This window comes from Falco cherrug, chromosome 1, assembly GCF_023634085.1.
Source record: "Falco cherrug isolate bFalChe1 chromosome 1, bFalChe1.pri, whole genome shotgun sequence".
In the NCBI taxonomy this organism is placed as follows: Eukaryota; Metazoa; Chordata; class Aves; order Falconiformes; family Falconidae; genus Falco; species Falco cherrug.
This window is the reverse complement of record NC_073697.1, coordinates 108,610,036-108,628,722: the sequence shown is the minus strand read 5'-3', so window position 1 is coordinate 108,628,722 and position 18,687 is coordinate 108,610,036. Positions and strand designations below refer to the sequence as shown.

Sequence of the window (18,687 nt, the reverse complement as noted above, 5' to 3'; positions counted from 1 at the left end):
CGTGGGGCTGCCATGCCGGGGGGGGCCCCTGCCTGCACCCCGCTGCCCGCACAGCCCCAGCACAGGCGGAGAGAGGCAGAGACAAACGTTAAAGAGCATTTATTGGTGGTGGCCGCAGTTGGAGCAGCTCAGGCTCCCTCGGCCCTGGCCCAGATGTCGCTTGTAGGGGTGCATGAGGGGGGGGCGCCAGCTACGAAAAGTCCCAGGGGAGCGAGCCCAGCCCCCCCCACAGCCCCCAGCCCCCCGTGTGCAAAGGAGGAGCAGCCCAGGGTGGGGGGGGCCAGGGGTTAGCACCATTTGACATAAGGTTTCTCTCAGGGTCAGCGCCCAGGACAAGGGGGTGCAGTGCTGCCAAGGAGGGGGGGCATCGGAGCAGGGCGGAGGGGGTTGCGAGCAGGAGTTAAGGTGGGGGTGACACCGGGTGGGCTTCTGCAAGCACCCCCTTGGCTGCCCCAGCAGACCCCCGTGCTGGGGTGGGGGGCGGCTGTGCAGCCCCGCGCTGGCTGTGGGGTGCAATGGGGCTGAGCCCCCCCCGTTGGCAGGCAGAGCAGCTCCCGGGTAAGTGCACTTGGTAGCGCCTGGGCAGGGGGGCCGAGGGGGCTGGGATGGCCCCGGGGGGCTCCCAGGCACCCCAGGGCCCCCTGTGACCAGTAGGCCCCCCCCATCTGGGGCAGGATGTGCCCCTCACCGCCTTCCCGGGGCGAGGGGCTGAGCAGCACCCCATAGGACGGTTGGGGGGGGCGCTAGGACTGTCCCAGGGGTGGGGTACAGTCCATAGGGTTGTCCCCCCTGGTCCCTGCCACCCCAGCTGCAGGGCTGTCACCCACCCGCACCCTATCCTGCTGTGGGGTGCTCCCCCCCCCCAGCACCACCCCGGCTATGGGGAGGATTTCCCTCACACCAGGGCCAAATCCTGCACCCCCCTCCCCCTTTGCCCTCCGCAGTTCTTGGGCTGGCTCCCCCCACCCCAGTCCCCCTCCGTGTCTCCATACACGGCACCGGCCGTGTCCCCAGCCCCATTGGGGTGGGGGGGCTCAGCAGGGGCGCGGGGTCACTTGTCCGTTAGTGAGAGCTGCAGGATCCGCTGCAAGTCCTCCTCCTCCTGCCGCGTCCGGCGCTCGGCTTCCTCCTGCTCCCGCGCCGACAGTGCCATGGCCAGCCGTAGCTGCTCCGCATAGCTGGGGAACAGGGCGCTGGGCCCCCTGCCGCCCCCTGGGGCTGGGGCAACGGGGGGCCTGGGAGCTGCCGTGTGCTGGGGAGTCCTGGCGGGGGGTGGCAGGGTCTCAGCGCGGGTCCCCCGTGAGGCCAGCACCCGCTCCCGCTCCTCCAGGGGGGCTGGCTGGACCTTACCAACCTGTCTCCCCGGCGGCCCTCGTGCGACATGGGGTGGGTGCCCGGCTTGCTGTTGGTCAGTGCTTCCCAAATGGTCACCTGTGGCCCAGACAGAGGGGTGCTTGGAGGGTGGGACCACCCCTTAGCACCCCAAAACCTGACCATCCCCCAGCACCACAAAACCTGGGCCCCTGGCATGAGCTCCAACCCACCACCACGGGATGCAGGGTTAGGGCAAGGTGGGGTGAGCATCCTGGGGTGAGCATGGGGACAGGGTGGGCAGCAGGGTCCCCCAGCCAGGGAGGGAGGAGGTGGCAGGGGGGTGGCAGCACCCACCTGGTCGTACTCGCTGCCCGCTTCCAGCAGGCTCTGCTGGATGGCAAACTGCAGCAGGTCATCCTCGTCCTCCCGCAGGGCGTCCTGGTGGGTGCCCACCACGCTGTACCCCCGCGGCACCTCAAACAGCGCCGGGTCCATCTCACACACCCGGCACGAGGCTGCAGGGAGACAGGTGGCGGCATGGCTGGGCACCCCCCTATGTGTCTGTCACCCCCCCTGCCACCAGCCATGTCCCCCCCACCCCACATACTCAGGGAGCTGGAGCTGCTGACGCTGGAGGAGTCGCTGCTGGGCGAGGGTGCCTCGCTGCTGGGGCTGTGCCGCAGGGAGCTGACGGGCTCGTCGCACCCGTTGAGGTTCCCAAAGGTGATGCGGGCGTTGAGAATATGGAAGATGGGGATTTCTGCGGGAAAGGGAAAAACCAAAAGCAGGGAGGGAAGCTGGCTGTGCCACCCATGCTGGCAGCAAAGACCCCCCCCCGTACCGATCTTGACAGGGAAGCCGGGCGGGAGGCGCAGGGTGATGAAGTCCCGCAGTTTGGCGAAGAGCGCATTGCTTATTGCCATGAGGTCGATGATGGGGGCAACTTGCTCGCAGAGGGACAGCGGGTGGTCCTCGCACAGCCATAGCTTTGCCTTGAACCTGCCGGGGACAGGTGCTGGGCTGGGGACCCCTGCCTGCCCTCCCGGGGGCTCTGCAGCGATCAGGGGGATGACAAGGGGGTCCCAACACGCTCCTTCCCCCCTCACTTCTGTGTCTTGGTGGTGAGCTCCATGGGCCGCCCCATGTCCCGGTTGCCCAGCTCAAAGTTGGGGTTGAAGTACTCCTCGGGGGTGATGGCAGTGGGGTTGGCGTGGCTCAGGGTCTGCGTGATCAGCGTCTGCAGGACAGCCCGGCGGGTTGAGGGGTACGGTCCAACTGCGGGGCTGCCCCCCAGACCCCTGGGACACTCACCCCGTTGTTGGGCCCCACGTGCTGCTCGGCAATGCCCAGGAAGGACTGCAGAGGGGTCTTACTGCCTGCGGGAGAGGAGGGGGTGAGGGCCAGGGTCGGCGCAGCCCCCTGCCCACCCGGTCTGCGCCGGCTCCACCTTTGCTCTTGCCCTTGTGCTGGTCCGAGAGGTGCTCGGTCCGTGTCCGCGTGATCAGCTCCACGTTGGACGCGCCGTAGACCTGGGCGAGGAGTGGGGAATGGCAGAGGTGGATCCCCCCCCGCCCCGTCGCAACAGGCCGTAGCTCCCCACCCCCGGCAGCCCACCCCCTCGCCCCTCACCTTGGCCTCGTACCCATTCACCATTTCCGTCTTCTCGCTCCTCCAGCCCAGGATCCCGGACTTGTTCCTGGGGTGACACAGGGCACCGTGACCAACGGACAGTCTCATTCAGACAGCCCAAGGTGCCAGCACCCCGGGGGGCTGCACAGCCCTGGGGGTGGGCTTGGTGCCGCCCCCAGCCCACCTCTCGAAGGCGATGTTCTTAGTGTCAAGCTGGGTGGTGACGACGGGGGCCGTCAACCGCCCCATCACCTGCTCCTCGGTGGGCTGCACAGCAGCCAGCAGCACCTCCTGGTCGTGGCTGGCTAAGGCCAGCGTCTCTGAGTAAACCACCCGCCGGTCGTGGTCGATCTCCATCACCACTGCGCTGGTGTCTGCAGGGAGATGGGTCAACGTACACTGGGACAACCACAGTCCCCACACCACGTCACCCAGCCCCACTGCAGTGCCAAGGGGCTCTGCCAGTGCTCCCCAGGGAGGGCAGGGGGGGACCCCGATGCCAGCTCACCTTGTCCCCGAAAGACAAAGCTGCGGTTGCCCCGCTGCCAGGTCATATGGTCAAAGCCCAGCAGCGTGGTGTCCACCCGCAGGTTCTGGCCACTTTTCCACACCTTGTAGGTGTCACTGGGGCAGATCTTGGACACCAGCGGCACTGGGGAGAGATGGCGATAGCCCAGCTGGGGATGGGGCCACCCTACACCCCCGAGTGGGCTGGCAGCACTGAACTGGGTCGGGGATGCATCTGGGAACCCGACGCCTTGGCGGGACAAGGTGGTCTGCAAGCATGGGGGGCGAAGGGCAAGGGGGTAGGTGTCCACTGGCTGGGGGATGGATGCTGGGGCTGGGGGACTCTGCTGGGAAACTCCCACTCCCCCCCAGTCGTGCTCTGCCCCAAGCTTACCCCAGCTGGTGAACTCCCACTTCATCTCCACGTAGAAGTCCTGGGCCTGCGGAGAGCACAGCAGGGTCAGGAGGAGCCCGTGGCCAGTGTCCCCCCCTCCGCCCTGGCGGCCCCCGCTGAAGGCAGGTCACCTTGCGCAGCTTCTCCAGCAGGATGGGGATCCCAGCCAGGCGCTTGATGGCTCTCTGGTAGTCACGGTAGCGCAGGACCAGCTGCACCAGCTCCAGGTCACGGGTGCTCACAGCCTCCTGCAGGACTGCGGGGCAGAGAGGGGCCGTGCCCAGGGGAGTGGCACAGCACGGTGTGGCATGGCATGGCACCGCTGGCCACTGCACAGGAGCCACGTGCATGTACCACCGCGTGACCTGTCCCTCGGGGAGCTGTGGCACCAGGATGAGCGTGCCCGTGCCTGTGCCAGGGCAGGCTGATGGAGGAGGGAGGCAGTGAGCCCCCCCAGCTCACCTGTCCAGCCACTGCGGTTCTCCTTGCCCACATCGGCACCATGCTTCAGCAGCACCCTGGCACACTCGAGGTGGCCCAGCGTGGTGGCCAGGTGCAGGGGTGTGCGTCCTCGGGGGTCCAGCTGCTCAATGTCAGCCTGCCAGGAGGGAGGGGGGCTCAGGGATAGCTGGGGTGGCCGGACCTTGGCTCCCAGCACCCCCCCACAGACATGAAGCTCCCGGCCGGAGTGGCCAGGGAAAGCGGCCGACGTTTGATGGTATCTCAGAGAGCATGATCATCCCTGAGCTCCCCCAAGAGTTGCACCCCAAAAGGCTCTCCCTGCTCCCCACAGCTGCTGCCAGACCCATAGGGAGGGCAGGGAGAGTGCAGCGAGGGCTGCCAGCACCCAGCACGGCTCGGCATGGCCAGGCTGGGCGGCACCCACCACACAGGCATGGAGCAGGGCATGGCAGCGCAGCGGGGGGCACGGATGCCCCCGGCACAGAGCTCTGCGTGGCTTAATGCAGCTGCAAGCTCGGGAAAAGCCCCCCACCTCTGGGATTAGGAGGTTGCGGGGGGGCTGCTGCCCAGTTGCCAGGCAGCAGCTGCCGGCAGCCCCCCTCCATCGGTGCCGGGAGCACGGCGGGCGACGTGGGCTGCGGCGGGCGCACGTGTTCCCCTGCCTGAGCCGGGGGCGGCTGCGTGAGCGGAGCGGCTGCTTGGAGGATCCCCGGGCCCTGGGGAGCTGCGCGCTGGGGCTGCGATTGTTTGTGCCAAGCCTGGAGCCTGGCACCCTGCCAGCCCCAAGGAATCCCTCGCCCACCAGCGGCAGCGGTGGGCACCCTGAGCACCCACGGGTCCTGCTCCCCGCCTAGGGTGCGGCATTGCCCCCGTGCCCAGGGCTGGGGACGTGGCTTGGGGTGATGGAGCAGGGGGCGGGGGCAGCCTCTACGACCCCAGCACCCAGCCTTGTGGCAGGAGAGGGGCAGTTGGATGCTGACGGGCAGGAGGCCGTGGGGATGAACCCCCAGTCAAGGCATGGGCTTTGGGGAGGCCACCCATGGGAGAACAAACCTGGGGTGCAGGACCCAGAGGTGCCAGCTGAGACTGGGCACCCCAGAGGTGTCTAGGGCTGGGCAGGTGTGGGGGGTGGGCTCTGGGGTGCCCAGGCTCTCACCTGCAGCACGTCCCTGCTGTGCTCTTGGGCATGTCCTGCAGTCACTCTGCCCCAGGTACGTCCCACCCCTGCCCAGGCTGTGGGCATCCCCATGCCGCCACCCCCCCAATCCCCAGGGGCTCACCAGGCAGGGGGACCCCTCAGGCTGCCCCCACTGACAGAGCAAAACAGCCCCCCAGTTCCCCAGGAGCCAACATGCTGCTCCAACACTCTCCAGACGACTGCTGCTTCTTAATTGCACTAATGAAATGACTCTAATTAAACCAATCACCCCCCAGCTGGGGGACGGGTGCCGCAGGCTCAGCAGGGCTCCCCAGCCTCAGCCCTGCCCCAGTGCCAGGCAGGACTAGGGTCCCTGCTCCGGGGACACAGCCCTGGAGCCAGCCCCAGGGGAGACGGTGTGACCCAGTTTTCACCAGCAAGAGCTCGGTCCCAGGCCCTGGCACGGCTCCGGCACGGGGGCTGCGGCACGGATCTCGGAGCGCTGCCTGTCCTGGGGCTGTGACACCCACCGAGGATGGGGACAGGGACAGGGATGGCGTTCAGTTGGGAATGTGGCACAGTGCATCCCTTCTGCCAGGGCTGTCCCCGGGGTGGGGGACCCCAGCGCCAGCTCCCGGGTAGCTGCGGGGGACACGGGTTGGCAGAGGGAGGGGGTGCTGGGTGCCGCTGTCACTGTGCAGCCCCAGGTCCCTGCCACGCGTGGTGGGGCAGGCTGTGGTGGGGGGTGTCCTGGCACAAGGGGCTCTGTGTCCTGCCTGCCGCGTCCTCCCACTGTCCCTGCCACGGGACGCACTGGCCCTCGCTCCCCGGGTGGGGGCTAGTGTGGATGGCAGCTTACGGTGACAATTCAGGGGTGACCTACCCAGTGTCCTTATGGGGCACATGGAGAGCAGCAACACTGCCAGCTGCCCCAGCACTTCCCAACCCCAAACACCCGCACGTTGGCGGGGTGGGCATGCAGTGCCAGTGCCCCCGTGCAGTCCCTGGGGTGGCGGGAGGGCAGAGCCCCTGGGCAGGGGGACACCCAGCATCACACCCAGCCCCAACCCACTTACCCAGGGGGTGCTCTGGCAGGGAGAAGGGCTAAGCCATGTCCCTGGATACCCCGGACAGAGGTGGGGGGCTCGGCCTGGGCTGGGTCCCACCTCCTTCCCCCAAACCCCCACCTGCCCTGGTGCCTGGCCTACAGCACCCATGGGCCCCCCCACGCACCCCAGGGGTGCACACAGGGCCGGCTCTGCTCTCACCCTGCAAATGGCAGCAGGAGGGGCCATGGCAGAGCCCCACTGCTGGCCGGGCTGGGGGGGTTAGAAAACCCCTCTGCAGGTGAGTGGGGCCAGAGCCACCCTCGCAGCCCCTGCATTTCCCCGTGCCTGCTGAGCCGCCTGCACCCAGCTTTGATCTCTGTCGCGCCGGGCTCCTGGGAAAAATGACCCCGAATTACCACGGAAATAAAACTGCTGGTGATGGGGTGGGGGGTGATGCTGGCGCAGCCTCCCGGCTGGCCCCCACAATGGAGGCGGGTGTGGCGGGAGCCATCGCCTGCATCCCGGCAGGAGCATCGCGGCACGGTGGCCCCCTGTTTTGTGCATCACTGGGGTCCATCCGGCACGGCCCTCAGCACCCTGGGGTGCCCGGAGCTGGGCCGAGGAGCAGGGATGCTCACCACAACCTCACCACCGGCCTCCCTCCAGCGCCTGTGGTTTCCTGCGTCTTCGGGGCTGGGTTTTAATTACCTGAATTGCAATGCCACCGGGGAGAGGGAGGCTGGGAACCTGCCTGGGGATGCGCCTGCGGCCCTGCTCCATCACCGGCCAGCTGGGGGGTCCCGGGTTGGGGGACACCGTGTGTCCCCCTACCCTGAGAGGAAGCCACCTGGCCTCCTTGGGGCTGGGGGGCTGCATCCCGGTAGCACCAGAGCCCTGCGTGTCCCCCGTGAGGGGCTCGGTCTGAGGGTGGGGAGCTGGGGGCTGCACCCCGAGAAGCAGGGCTAGCAGCACCCCAAGAAGCAGGGTGCGAGTCGGGGTGCCAGGGACCCGCTAGAGGCCTAGCAGGGAGCCGGGGGCACGTGGGGAGGGATGCTGGGTCTGCGTGCGGCAGGGGATGCAGGGGACCTGCGGGTGGTACCCACCGCTCCGTGCCGGCCCCGGGGGCCGCTGGCACAGGCTGGGGGTGCAGGGGGACGACGCCACCCGTCGTCCCCCCCGAGCCCTGCCAACGCAGGAGGGCCCCCATCCCCACGCTCATCCTCATCTCCATCCTCAGCCCGGCTGCAGCCCGGCAGCATTGCATCAGCCCGGAGCCGAACCGGGCCGTACCGGGCCGTGCCCGGGGGTTCCCCCCCTACCCCGCCGCCCCCCCCACCTGCTTGGCGCTGAGCTCCCGGTCCAGGTCGCGGGCGCGGTTGTGCCAGACGAGGTAGTGCAGCGGGTACCTGCCCTCCGGCCCCTTCCTGCCTGAGCAAGACGCGAGCATCCTCCGTGCATGCTGGAGCGGCGCGGCGGGCGCGGCGGGGCGGGGCGGGGCGGCGGGGGGGCGCGGGGCGGGCCGGGCACGGCACCTCCCGCCCGGTGCTCCCCCCGCGCCCCCCGCCGCCCGGCCTCATGGGACTTGTAGTCACCCTGCCCGCATCGCCCCCTCCCTCCTCCTCCTCGGCCCCCCCACCCCTCACGCACCGTTCAGCCCATCACCGTGGCCCCCCACCCCGCGGGGGCGTTGCAAGGGGTCACCCTGCTGGCGCTCAGCCCCCCTAACACCCCCCCCCCCCCCCCCATTTCCCCCTTCCCATCTGACCTCCGCTCCCCCCATGGGCCGGCGGGCACATGGTGGGGCAGGGGCGAAGGCAGGGGGCACGGGGGCCCCCAGCCCCCCCGGGCGGCGGCAGGCTCGGGCCCCCCAGCCCCGTTTCCTTTTCCGCCCGCGTTCCTCCCGGGCGGGCGTCGCATTTTCCGGCTGCCGCCCGAGAACAATGCGAGGCTGGGCCTCCGCCGGCGCCACGCTGCGGCCCCCCCACCCGCCGCCCCCCCGCCCCGGGCCGCTGCCCCCTCCTCACTCCGCTCAGCCCTGACAAAGGTGGCGGTGGTCGCCCCCCCCCCCCCCCCCCCCCGCACAGCATCCCCCACCTCCCCGCCAGCCCCGCTGCCCCATGACGTCATGCGCCATCACCTCGGCAACCAGCGGTGAGGTCACTGGCTGCACAGGCCCGGCGGCCTGGCCCGTGGTGCTGGGGGGCAGGATGCGACCCTGCTGCGGTGGCTCCTGCTCGGGGGGGGGGGGCTGTGCCGTGAGGGTCTGACCCCCGTGGCTGCCTGCAGGGTCCCCATGGCCATGGCTGGGTTTTCCCCCCTGCTGCGAGGGCATATATGACCCTAGAGCAGGGAACAGAGCCCAGTGGTGCCCAGCACCCCCAAACTCCCCTGCTGAGCAGCCCGGGGTGCTGTGGCCCACCCCCACACATCCCCAGTGCAGCAACCTGCCCGCACTGCTGGGACAGACAGGGGTCCCTGGTGTCCTGGGACGCCCAGCCCAACCCTGGCTGCCCACACAGCACCCCAAGGTGTGCCCGGGATAGGGGTAAGGTGGGGGTGCCTGGCAGTGGGGTGCCCAGTGCCAGAGTGGGCACTGGGAACGGGACTGGGGCTGGATCCAAGATGAGTGCCCAGGGCTGGGGCTGGGATGTGCAGGACCCAGGCTGGGACCAGCACCAGAGGGGTGCCCAGCACCGGAGCAGGGGATGAACAGTGCCCGGGCGGGGATCAGGACCAGGACAGTGCCCTGGGCTGGCAATGGGATCAGGAGGGCACCGAGGCCTGGGAATGGGGTCAGGGCCAAGGGATGCCCGGGAGCAGGGGCAGAAGCAGGGCCGGGGATGCCCGGGAGCAGGCCAGGTTGCACAGGACCGGGCGGGGGTGCCCGTGGCTGGAACCAGACCGGGGAGGGGGGCTGCCCAGGACCGGGACCGGGACCGGGACCCGACCCGGAGCGGGCTGTGCCGGGACCGGGTGCTGGCGCGGCCGCAGGTGCGGGTGCGGAAGCGGGGGAGGGGGTGTGCGGTGCGGGTGCGGGTGCGGGTGCGGGTGCGGGTGCGGGTGCGGGGCGGTGCCGGTGCCGGTGCGGGGCGGCCGCGGCGGCGCTGCCGGTGGCGGGGCGGGGGCGGTGCGGCCCCTCCTCCGCCGGGGCCGGGCCTGCGCCGCTTCCTGCGGAGCCGCCGGGCGCTGGGAGCAGCCGGCAGCCCCCGGCGCGCCGCGGCCCCGGGCCCCCGCCGCCCCCCGCCCCGCCGCCCGCCCCCCCGCCCCCCGGCGGGCCCGGGGGCGCCGCCGCCGCCGCCCCACGCTGGCGCAGAGGCCCGGGCCCGGGCCCGCCTCGCCGCTGAGGATGTCCCGGAAGGCGCCGCGGGCGGAGGTGTGCGCCGACTGCAGCGCCCCAGGTAAGGCCGCCCCCCCCGGCCCGGCCCCGGCCCCCCCGGCACGGCCCCGGTGCGCCGCCGCCCCCCCCGCGGCGGGGCCCTCGCCCCTCCGCCCCCGGAGCCTGGCCGGAGCCTGCCTCGCGCTGCCAGGTACGGCTGCGGGACCCCCCGGTGAGCCCCCGGAACCCCCCCTGCGCCCCATGGTGCCCCCCGGTACATCCCCAGCACCCCCGGGAGCCCCCTCTACATCCCGTGGTGCCCCCCAGTAACACCCCCGGCACCCCTTGAACCCCCTCTGCGCCCCATGGTGCCCCTGGTACGTCCCTAGGACCCCCGGGAGCCCCCTCTGCGCCCCATGGCGCTCCCCAGCACCCCATGAGCCCCCTCTGCGCCCCATGGTGCATCCCCCCCCGGTATGCTGCCAGAGAGCCCTTGTGCATCACCCGCACCCCACAGCGAGGCCCCTTTGCACCCCCTGGGTGCCCCAAGCCCCCCCCGGTGAGTCCCCTCAGCACGCTGTAGCGCACACCTTGGGGACCCCCACTGTGTCCCCCACTCTGGGCCCTCAGAACCTCTGATGCACCCCCAGTGCGGCACACTGGTGAGGCCCCTGGGCCCCTTTGGTGCACACCCTTTTCCCCCCTCTAGGAATCTCCCAGTACACCCCAACATGACCCAGATAACGCCCTCGTGCCCCCTCGGTGCACCCAGTGTACCCCCTGCTGCACCCAACGCCCCCACGCGCTACCCACAGCCTTGGCACCCCTCAGCGCAGAGGCTGCTGGCGTGGGCTGGGGGCGTGCCAGTTGATGGCAGCAGCACCGAGGACCCCAACAGTGGTGGGATGGGGGACACGCACCCTCCCACACCCCCCAGCCAGCACCCACACCGGCCAGATCCGGGCTTGGTGGTGCAGGCGGGCTGAGCCGGCGGCCGCTGCAAGCCGGAGCCTGAGCCTGGGCAAGACGATTCACATCCCCAGCAGTGCCAGTGCCCGCAGCCCCCGCACCAGGCATGAGCCCATGGGCGTCGTGGTGGGGCTGGACCCCCAAACCTTCCCCGTGACAGGGCCGGGCCCCCAAACCCTGCCCGTGGCCAGCGCGGGTGGCCCCACGGCGATGAATGAACGGGGCCGAGAGTGGAGGCTCGCTCGGGGAGGCTCGCTGGGCGCCGGCCCCGGAAAGCTGCCCGCGGGCCAAGGCTGTGCTGAAATTATTCCGGCCACGCGCCAATGGCCGGATCCTGCCAGGAGATCCAGCGGCACGCGTGGGCACGGGGCTGGCTGGCCTCTGGGCCCGGCCCCTCTGCTGGCGGGCAAGTGGGGGGCACGGGGTGCCCGGGGCGGTGCTGGGGAGGTTCCCTGCTGGGGCAGGGGGAAATGGAAACCAGTTTCTTCCAATCTCTTATCGCCTGGCAGCCATGTGAGGAAATGAGTTATAAAGTCCAGAGGCCGCTTCCTACCACGTTGGGAGCACCCGCTGCTGGGGATGCACTGCCTGGCCCTGCGTGCTGGGGTGTGCACGGAGCACCCTGGTCCCTCTGCCCGGGCTCCCTTAGCCGAACCCCGCTCCGCTGGCTCCATGCGGGGATGCCAGCTGGCCCCAGACCTCCCCTCCCCAGTGTGGGGCCGAGGGCTGGGGGTCGCAGCGCAGGGACAGAGGTGTGCCGGGGCTCTGGGATCCTCCCAGGGTTTGGGGTGTCCCCGTGCCAGCGCTCCCTGAGCCGCTGTGATGTCCATCCGCATCCCGGCCACCCCCACAGTGGGAGGGGGTGCCACCCCAGGGGGGTACCCTGGATGCTCCCGGTTGCAGGGCCGCAGGCAGCCTCGCCGGCCGGCTCCCCCGACAGCAGAGTGTCCTGTTCCCGGCAGCGCCCCGTGGGCAGCGGGTGCGAAGGCACAGATGCCGCCACACCGGCTGCCAAGGCGCTGCCATCTGTGTGCACCCGGCTGCCAGGCTGGGGGGGCTACTGCTCCCCCCCCAGCCACCCCACCTCAGCTCTGGGGCACTGCAGCACTGCAGAGCTGGGTGCCCCCCAAAACGGCAGCCCCGGGGCTCTGGAGGGGTGCTTGGGGAGGGAGCTGGGACCTTGTGGGGAGGAAGGACATGGGGAAAGCAGCTTTCTTCTGCGGGGCTGCGGGGCTGGCATCACCCCCTTGGGGCCACCATCACACCCTCGGGGCCATCGTGGCTGGCCAGTGCTGCCGCCCCCGCTGCAGACCCTGCACCCCTCAGCCTTGGGGCTCCCCTGCTGTGGGGCGGTGCAGTGTTTCTGTAGGCCCTACAGAAATCAGGTGTGGTGGGGCTGGACAGAGGCTGGCAGGCCCACGGGCTGTTCAGCATCATCACCCTGTGCCTGGTCACATGCTATGGGAGGGGGCTGTGGCCCGGCGGGAGGGTCCCCAAATCCTGCTTTTGGTGCTGCCGGGGGCAGCTGCTGCCCCACAGCCATGCTGTGGGGCTGGACCCCACCCCAGGCCAGCCCCCTGCCCCATTTTTTGGGGTGCAGGTGTGGGGAGCTGCCGGCCAACGGGAGCGGGGCCCCCGCGGGTGCTGGGGCCGGTGCCAGCGCGGGGCCGGCGCGGCCACTCAAACAGCCCTTTGTTCCCGGTGGGGACACAAAGGGCTCCAGTCCGGCTGGCCAGGGCCGGCAGCCGGGGCTGGGGGGGTATGGCAGTATGGGGGGGCCGTGGCACCTGCCCCCAGAGCCGGGCTGCCCTGCGGGGCTGGCCTGGGATGCAGAGCTGGTGACCACTGTCTATGGGAGCCCACAGGCTGGGGGTGTCCACCCACTTGGGGACATGCTGCCACCATCCAGGACCCCCCCCAAAAATGCCCAGCTGGGGGCTCGGGGTGCACGGCCTCGCTGGGTGCTGCGGCAGGTCAGGGTGCCCCTGCTGGGGGTGCGCTGCCATGGGGCTGGCATCCCCCCCGCCACCGGCCGCCCTCCTGCTGGGGGAGGCCAAATCCTGCCCCCCCCTTCTGGCTGGTGCCTGGTTGCTATGGGAAACCTGTGGGTTTCCCCTGGCGATGGGCTGAGCCCCTCGCTGTCGCTGGGGAAACAGTTGCTGTGGCAACGCATCCCCCCCCCCCCCCAGCAGCGGGGTGGATGGGGAGGTGATCGCCTGGGGAGGGGAGCTCCGTGGTGGGGACACCGGCTGACAGCCCCGTGCCACCCCCCAGACCCTGGCTGGGCCTCCATCAACCGCGGGGTGCTCATCTGCGATGAGTGCTGCAGCGTGCACCGCAGCCTGGGCCGCCACATCTCCATCGTCAAGCACCTGCGCCACAGCCCCTGGCCCACCACCCTGCTCCAGGTGGGTGCTGGCCCCACAGGGACGTGGGGGGGGACACGCGTGGGGACCCCCGTGCCCACCGGGCCCTGCCTCTCCCCTGCAGATGGTGCACACGTTGGCGAGCAACGGGGCCAACTCCATCTGGGAGCACTCGCTGCTGGATCCGGCCCAGGTGCAGAGCGGGCGCCGGAAGGCAAACCCCCAGGACAAAGTGCAGTAAGTGCCCCCCCGAGACATGGGGAGGGGGTCTGCGCCAGCCGTGCGCCCCTCCCTCACCCTGCAACCTGCCACCCCCCTCCCAACCCCCCCCAGCCCCACCAAGTCCGAGTTCATCCGCGCAAAGTACCAGATGCTGGCCTTCGTCCACAAGCTGCCCTGCCGGGACGATGATGGCGTCACTGCCAAGGACCTCAGCAAGGTGGGACACGGGGTGGGGGTGCAGGCCCTCCCACCCCCTTGGCTGTGGGGACAGATTCCCCCCCGCCCTTACCAGTTTTCCCCTCCGCAGCAATTGCACTCGAGCGTGCGGACAGGGAACCTGGAGACCTGCCTGCGCCTGCTCTCGCTGGGCGCCCAGGCCAACTTCTTCCACCCGGTGAGCGCTGGCAGGGCTGGGGGTCCCTGGGCAGGGTGCTGGGCTGGGTGGGGAGGCCCAGCACCACGGCTGGCAGGCAGGCAGGCTGCGGGGCTGAGGCTGCCTGTGCCCGCAGGAGAAGGGCACCACGCCGCTGCACGTGGCCGCCAAGGCTGGCCAGATCCTGCAGGCAGAGCTGCTGGTGGTCTATGGTGCCGACCCCGGGGCGCCCGACGTGAACGGCCGGACCCCCATTGACTATGCCAGGTGAGGGTGGGGAAAGGGGGGGGTCACCCCTGCCTGCACCCCCCCTCCTAGGGTGGGCATCACCCCTGCCCGTCCTCTCACAGGCAGGCAGCCCAACACGAGCTGGCGGAGCGGCTGGTGGAGTGCCAGTATGAGCTGACCGACCGGCTGGCCTTCTACCTCTGCGGCAGGAAACCGGGTGAGCGGGGGGGGTCCCGGGGTGAGGGGTTACACCGGGGGGGCACGGGGCCCCGCTCATCACCCCGCTCTTCGTGCAGACCACAAGAACGGCCACTACATCATCCCGCAGATGGCCGACAGGTGAGTACCCAGCGCCCGTGGCCACGCTGCCCTGTCCCACGTCCCCCCCAGCGTCCCCGCTGGGCCGAGGGGGGGACCCCGGTCACCTGCCTGTGATGGTGCTGGAGCATCCCTGGGGGGGGGCGGGGGGGTCCACGTGCCCGCGCGTTTAACATCCGCCTTTATCCTGTTCTTCCCTCCGCTGCCTTCTCCGGAGCGCAGGGTGCGCCCAAAGTGCATGGCACAGAGGTATTGTCCGCTTGGCTCTCGGCTCCAGGGGCCCCCCCGTGCCACCGGCATGGGCCCCCCCTGCAGCCCCAGCCACCTGGCCCAGCCTGGCACCTGGGGAGGGGGGTCCCGCTCACCCCCGGCCAACTTGTCCCCCTGTGCCTGCCCGCCAGCTCTGCTTGGTGAAGCCCGCCATGCCCGGGGCGGGGGGGGTGTCCCTGTCCCAGTGGGGTGCAGCTGGGGATCTTTTTGGTGGGGATGGGCCAGGAATAACCCCTGCTTTGTGTCTCCCCCCTCCCCGCGCCCCCCCAGCCTGGACCTCTCCGAGCTGGCCAAGGCAGCCAAGAAGAAGCTGCAAGCGGTGAGTAGGGGTCAGTGCTGGAGGGGGTCCTATCCTGCCCGCTCCCCCATCCCGCCTGACGCCGTTCCCGCTCCTGTTGCAGCTCAGCAACCGCCTCTTTGAGGAGTTGGCCATGGATGTCTACGATGAGGTGGACCGCCGGGAGAACGACGCGGGTGAGCGGGGGCGTGGGGGGCTGGGGCTGGGGGTGCAGCTCCCGGGGGGCTGTGACGGGCGTCACGGCGCGGGGAGGAGCAGCCGGTGGGGCCGTGGCCGAGCCCCGCGCTCCCCCCGATCTGGATGCGTCCGCTGGGACCGCAGGCCCCTCCTTCTTCATTCCTCCGGCCGGGAGGTTTTCTCGGCCGAGGGGCCACCGCTGGGTGCTGGGGCTGGGGTGCTGCCAGAGGTGGGTGCCGGGACCCCCGGGGGCGGGGGCTTACCCCAGAGGGGTGCCCTTCAGCTGGGGGTTGGCAGGGTGGGGGCCACCCCATTCCCGTGGTGGGGTGGGCACTGACGGGCACACCGAGCCCTCTCCCTGCCATCTGGGGGGTTGGAGAGCCGGTGCCCCAAAGGGTGAGGAGCGGGGGGTCCCTGCTGGGGGGCGCGGGGGGGGACCTCGGCCCTGCAGGGTGGCCGGGGGAGGCAATTCCCGTCAGCCCGGCCGGGCTCTGCTCCCAAGCCCAAAAGGCTGGCCCCGCGCCCACGCCTGCGTCCTGCCGGCTCCGCCGCCGCCTCCGGGCCTTGCAGCCCGCTCGTTCCGGGGGGTCTGGCCCCCGCAGCCCCCCGGGGGTCTGACGCTGGGTGCCTGCCTGCAGTCTGGCTGACGACGCAGAACCACAGCACGCTGGTGACGGAGCGCAGCGCTGTCCCCTTCCTCCCCGTCAACCCCGAGTACTCGGCCACACGCAACCAGGTGAGCCCCCCCCCCCAGGCCCCGTGACCCCCCCCCTTGCACTCAGACCCCCGCTCACCCCCTCTGCCCCACACCCCCCTCCCAGGGCCGGCAGAAGCTGGCCAGGTTCAATGCCAGGGAGTTTGCCACCTTGCTCATCGACATCCTCGGGGAAGCCAAGCGCCGGCAGCAAGGGAAGAGTCTGCTGAGCCCCACAGGTGAGGGATGGGGAGGGAAGCGGGGGGCACATTCCCTCCTGCCCCTGCTCAGCACCCCCTGCCCTCCCCCAGACGCCCTTGACTACTCGCTGCGGAGCCAGAGTGACCTGGACGACCAGCACGACTACGACAGCGTCGCCTCTGACGAGGACACGGACCAGGAGCTGCTGCGCAACGCCTCCCGCAACAACCGCGCCAGGGTGAGCCCTGGACCCCCGCCCCGGCCCTGCACCCTGGCTCTGGGACCCCGGCGCTGAGCCCCTCTCCCCACAGAGCATGGACTCCTCCGACCTCTCGGATGGCCCCATCACGCTGCAGGAGTACCTGGAGGTGAAGAAGGCTCTGGCCGCCTCCGAGGCCAAGGTGCAGCAGCTGATGAAGGTGAACAACAGCCTGAGCGATGAGCTGCGCCGGCTGCAGCGTGAGGTGGGTGCGGGGCCGGTGGGACTCCCCCTTCGGCATCCCCCCCTCCCCTCGCTCATTCCTCCCCTGCCCCGGCTGCAGATCCACAAGCTGCAGGCAGAGAACACGCAGATCCGGCAGCAGACGGGTCCCGCGCACCCAACCCCAGCCCCCAGCGAGCGGCCGGAGCACGGGCACCCCCCGGGCACGGCCCCCCCCCCACCGGCGGGACCGCCAGGCCTTCTCCATGTACGAGCCGGGCTCGGCCCTGAAGCCCTTTGGGCAGCCGGTGGAGGAGCTGGTGACGCGGCTGCAGCCCTTCGGCACCGGCGTGAGTGTGCCGGGGTGGGCGGGTGGGTTTTGGGGTGCGGTGGCCCCCCCAGCCCCACAGGGTGCTGGGTCCTGTCCCTATGGGGCCGTAACCTTTCGTGTGTCGCCAGGAGGTGGAGGACGAGGCTCTGTACTCCATGCACATCCCGGCCAGCGTGTACCGGGTAAGGGGGCCGCGGCGCGGGCGGCTCCTGCATGGGATGTGGTGGCCGTCGCCCTCCAAGGACGTCCCATCCCCCCGCTGCCCTGCACCCCCTGGGTCAGGCTGGGGACCTCCTCGAGGGGACGGCGGCCGTGGGATGTTCCTGCATGCAGGGCAGCGGTGTCCCCTGTGCTCGTCCTCCCCTGCACGTCACCGGGGTCGGCTCCGGACCCTGCTGCGCCCTGTTCAGCGCCGCTTTCCTTCTCTTCCTCCTCCAGATCCGGAAAGGTCCATCTGCCTCTTCGGTGCCCTTTCCCCCATCCTCCCCCCTGCTCTCCTGCCCGCCTGACAGTGCCCGGCACATGGTGATGTACTGGGGAGGGGGGGCAGCTCCTGGGGTGGGGAGACCCCTGGAGCTGGGCAGGGCTTGACGCTGCTGCTCTCCCCTCCAGAGCAAGCTGGACCGGCACGGCAGCGGCACTGACAGCGACTATGACAACACGCAGGCGGGTGAGGTCCTGATGAGGTGAGTGCTGGGGCTGGGGGCTGCATCGGCAGCCCCCTTAGGGGCATGGGGCCATGCTCCTGGCACTGATCCCAGGGGGTTGGTTGGTCCCTGCAGCATGGAGGGGAAGCGGTTTGTGGAGCTGAGCAAGGACGAGGACTTCCCCCATGAGCTGGACCCGCTGGACGGGGAGCTGGACCCTGGGCTGCCCAGCACTGAGGACGTCATCCTCAAAACTGAGCAGGTCACCAAGAACATCCAGGAGCTGCTGCGGGCGGCGCAGGAATCCAAGCATGACAGGTAGGGCTGGGGCACAGCCTTGGGGTCCCTCGGGACCCCCGGGCCAGGGGGATGTGTTCACACAGGGCCATCCCTGCCACTGCCCGTGGCCAGGAGCTGTTGTCCCCGCTCAGTGCTCACCCCTTCTCCTTGTCCCCAGCTTTGTGCCCTGCTCAGAGAAGATCCACTCGGCTGTGACGGAGATGGCATCGCTCTTCCCCAAGGTAGGAGGGGTTAGGGGGTCCCTGGGGTGGGGGGGTCCCCACCAGGCACTGTTGACTGCCCCCGGCATGGTTCCTGGTGCCGTTCCTCTGTCCTGCTGCAGAAGCCAGCGCTGGAGACGGTGCGGAGCTCCCTGCGGCTGCTCAACGCCAGCGCCTACCGGCTGCAGAGTGAGTGCCGCAAGACCGTGCCGCCCGAGCCAGGTGCCGCCGTGGACTACCAGCTCCTGACCCAGCAGGTCATCCAGTGTGCCTACGACATCGCCAAGGCCGCCAAGCAGCTGGTCACCATCACCACCCGTGAGAAGAAGCAGTGAGCGCTGACCCGTGTCCCCCCGCACCCCCCCAGCCCCCGTGCTCTCCATCTCTCCCTCCCCTCCGGCAGCAGCCGGCACCTGGGGCGAGCACGGCTACGAGTGGCCTTCAGCCCCTGGGGAGTCGGGGCATGGGGTGAGGCCCCCCCCCTCCCCCTCCCCCCAACCTCGTCCCCCACGCCACCGAGGAGCTGCTGCTCAGCCTGCGGGGTCGGTGCCTGCATCCCCCCTGTACAGACCCCTGCCTGCCCCTGCGCAGCCCGCCCCGCGGCGCATGCCTAACTTATCCTGTACATAGCCTGTGTAGCTGTCCGTGGCGGCGGTGGCGATGTACCCCCCACCCCCCACAAAGCCCCTCGCCGGGCGGCCGGTACCCCTGGGGCCGCCTGCAGTGTTACACTGGACTGGGGCGCCCGTGGGCCCCCCCTCCCCGGGCGTCCTGCCCCACCCCCCCCGGGGCCGCGCTCCCTACTGTAAGATGTGTCCTTGTACATTTGTATCAATAAAGGTGTGAGCATCGCATGGGCCCCT

The 18,687-nt window shown here is 70.4% G+C and overlaps 2 protein-coding genes across 6 annotated transcripts; one reads left to right on the top strand and one right to left on the bottom strand.

Moving 5' to 3' along the window:
• Window positions 1-84: 84 nt before the first annotated feature.
• On the bottom strand, window positions 85-8,395 carry ANKRD13B (ankyrin repeat domain 13B). Of its 5 annotated transcripts, XM_055700649.1 has the most exons (16): window positions 8,259-8,395; window positions 7,830-7,921; window positions 4,307-4,442; window positions 3,976-4,100; window positions 3,845-3,890; window positions 3,452-3,595; window positions 3,128-3,317; window positions 2,944-3,010; window positions 2,762-2,843; window positions 2,626-2,690; window positions 2,421-2,551; window positions 2,156-2,313; window positions 1,922-2,074; window positions 1,669-1,829; window positions 1,351-1,431; window positions 85-1,262 (listed from the first exon to the last, which is right to left on the bottom strand). In XM_055700649.1, exons 1-16 carry the CDS (start codon window positions 8,287-8,289, stop codon window positions 1,035-1,037), a joined length of 1,890 nt encoding a protein of 629 aa, XP_055556624.1. In that variant the 5' UTR covers window positions 8,290-8,395; the 3' UTR covers window positions 85-1,034. The 5 variants fall into 5 exon arrangements, with proteins under 5 accessions (XP_055556624.1, XP_055556622.1, XP_055556623.1 ...); XM_055700647.1 differs by having other exon boundaries at window positions 1,922-2,313; XM_055700648.1 differs by having other exon boundaries at window positions 1,355-1,431; window positions 1,922-2,313; window positions 8,259-8,394.
• Window positions 8,396-9,739: 1,344 nt separating this feature from the next.
• On the top strand, window positions 9,740-18,681 carry GIT1 (GIT ArfGAP 1). The gene is given in 23 exon segments (XM_055717994.1): window positions 9,740-9,891; window positions 13,053-13,186; window positions 13,269-13,381; window positions 13,478-13,583; window positions 13,674-13,760; window positions 13,876-14,006; window positions 14,090-14,184; window positions 14,264-14,306; window positions 14,508-14,534; window positions 14,826-14,874; window positions 14,957-15,029; window positions 15,669-15,766; window positions 15,852-15,963; window positions 16,036-16,163; window positions 16,237-16,389; window positions 16,468-16,560; window positions 16,562-16,696; window positions 16,806-16,859; window positions 17,116-17,202; window positions 17,290-17,363; window positions 17,460-17,642; window positions 17,782-17,845; window positions 17,947-18,681. Coding segments are annotated over 23 exon segments (2,304 nt in total). The 5' UTR covers window positions 9,740-9,839; the 3' UTR covers window positions 18,160-18,681.
• The last annotated feature ends 6 nt before the right edge of the window (window positions 18,682-18,687 follow it).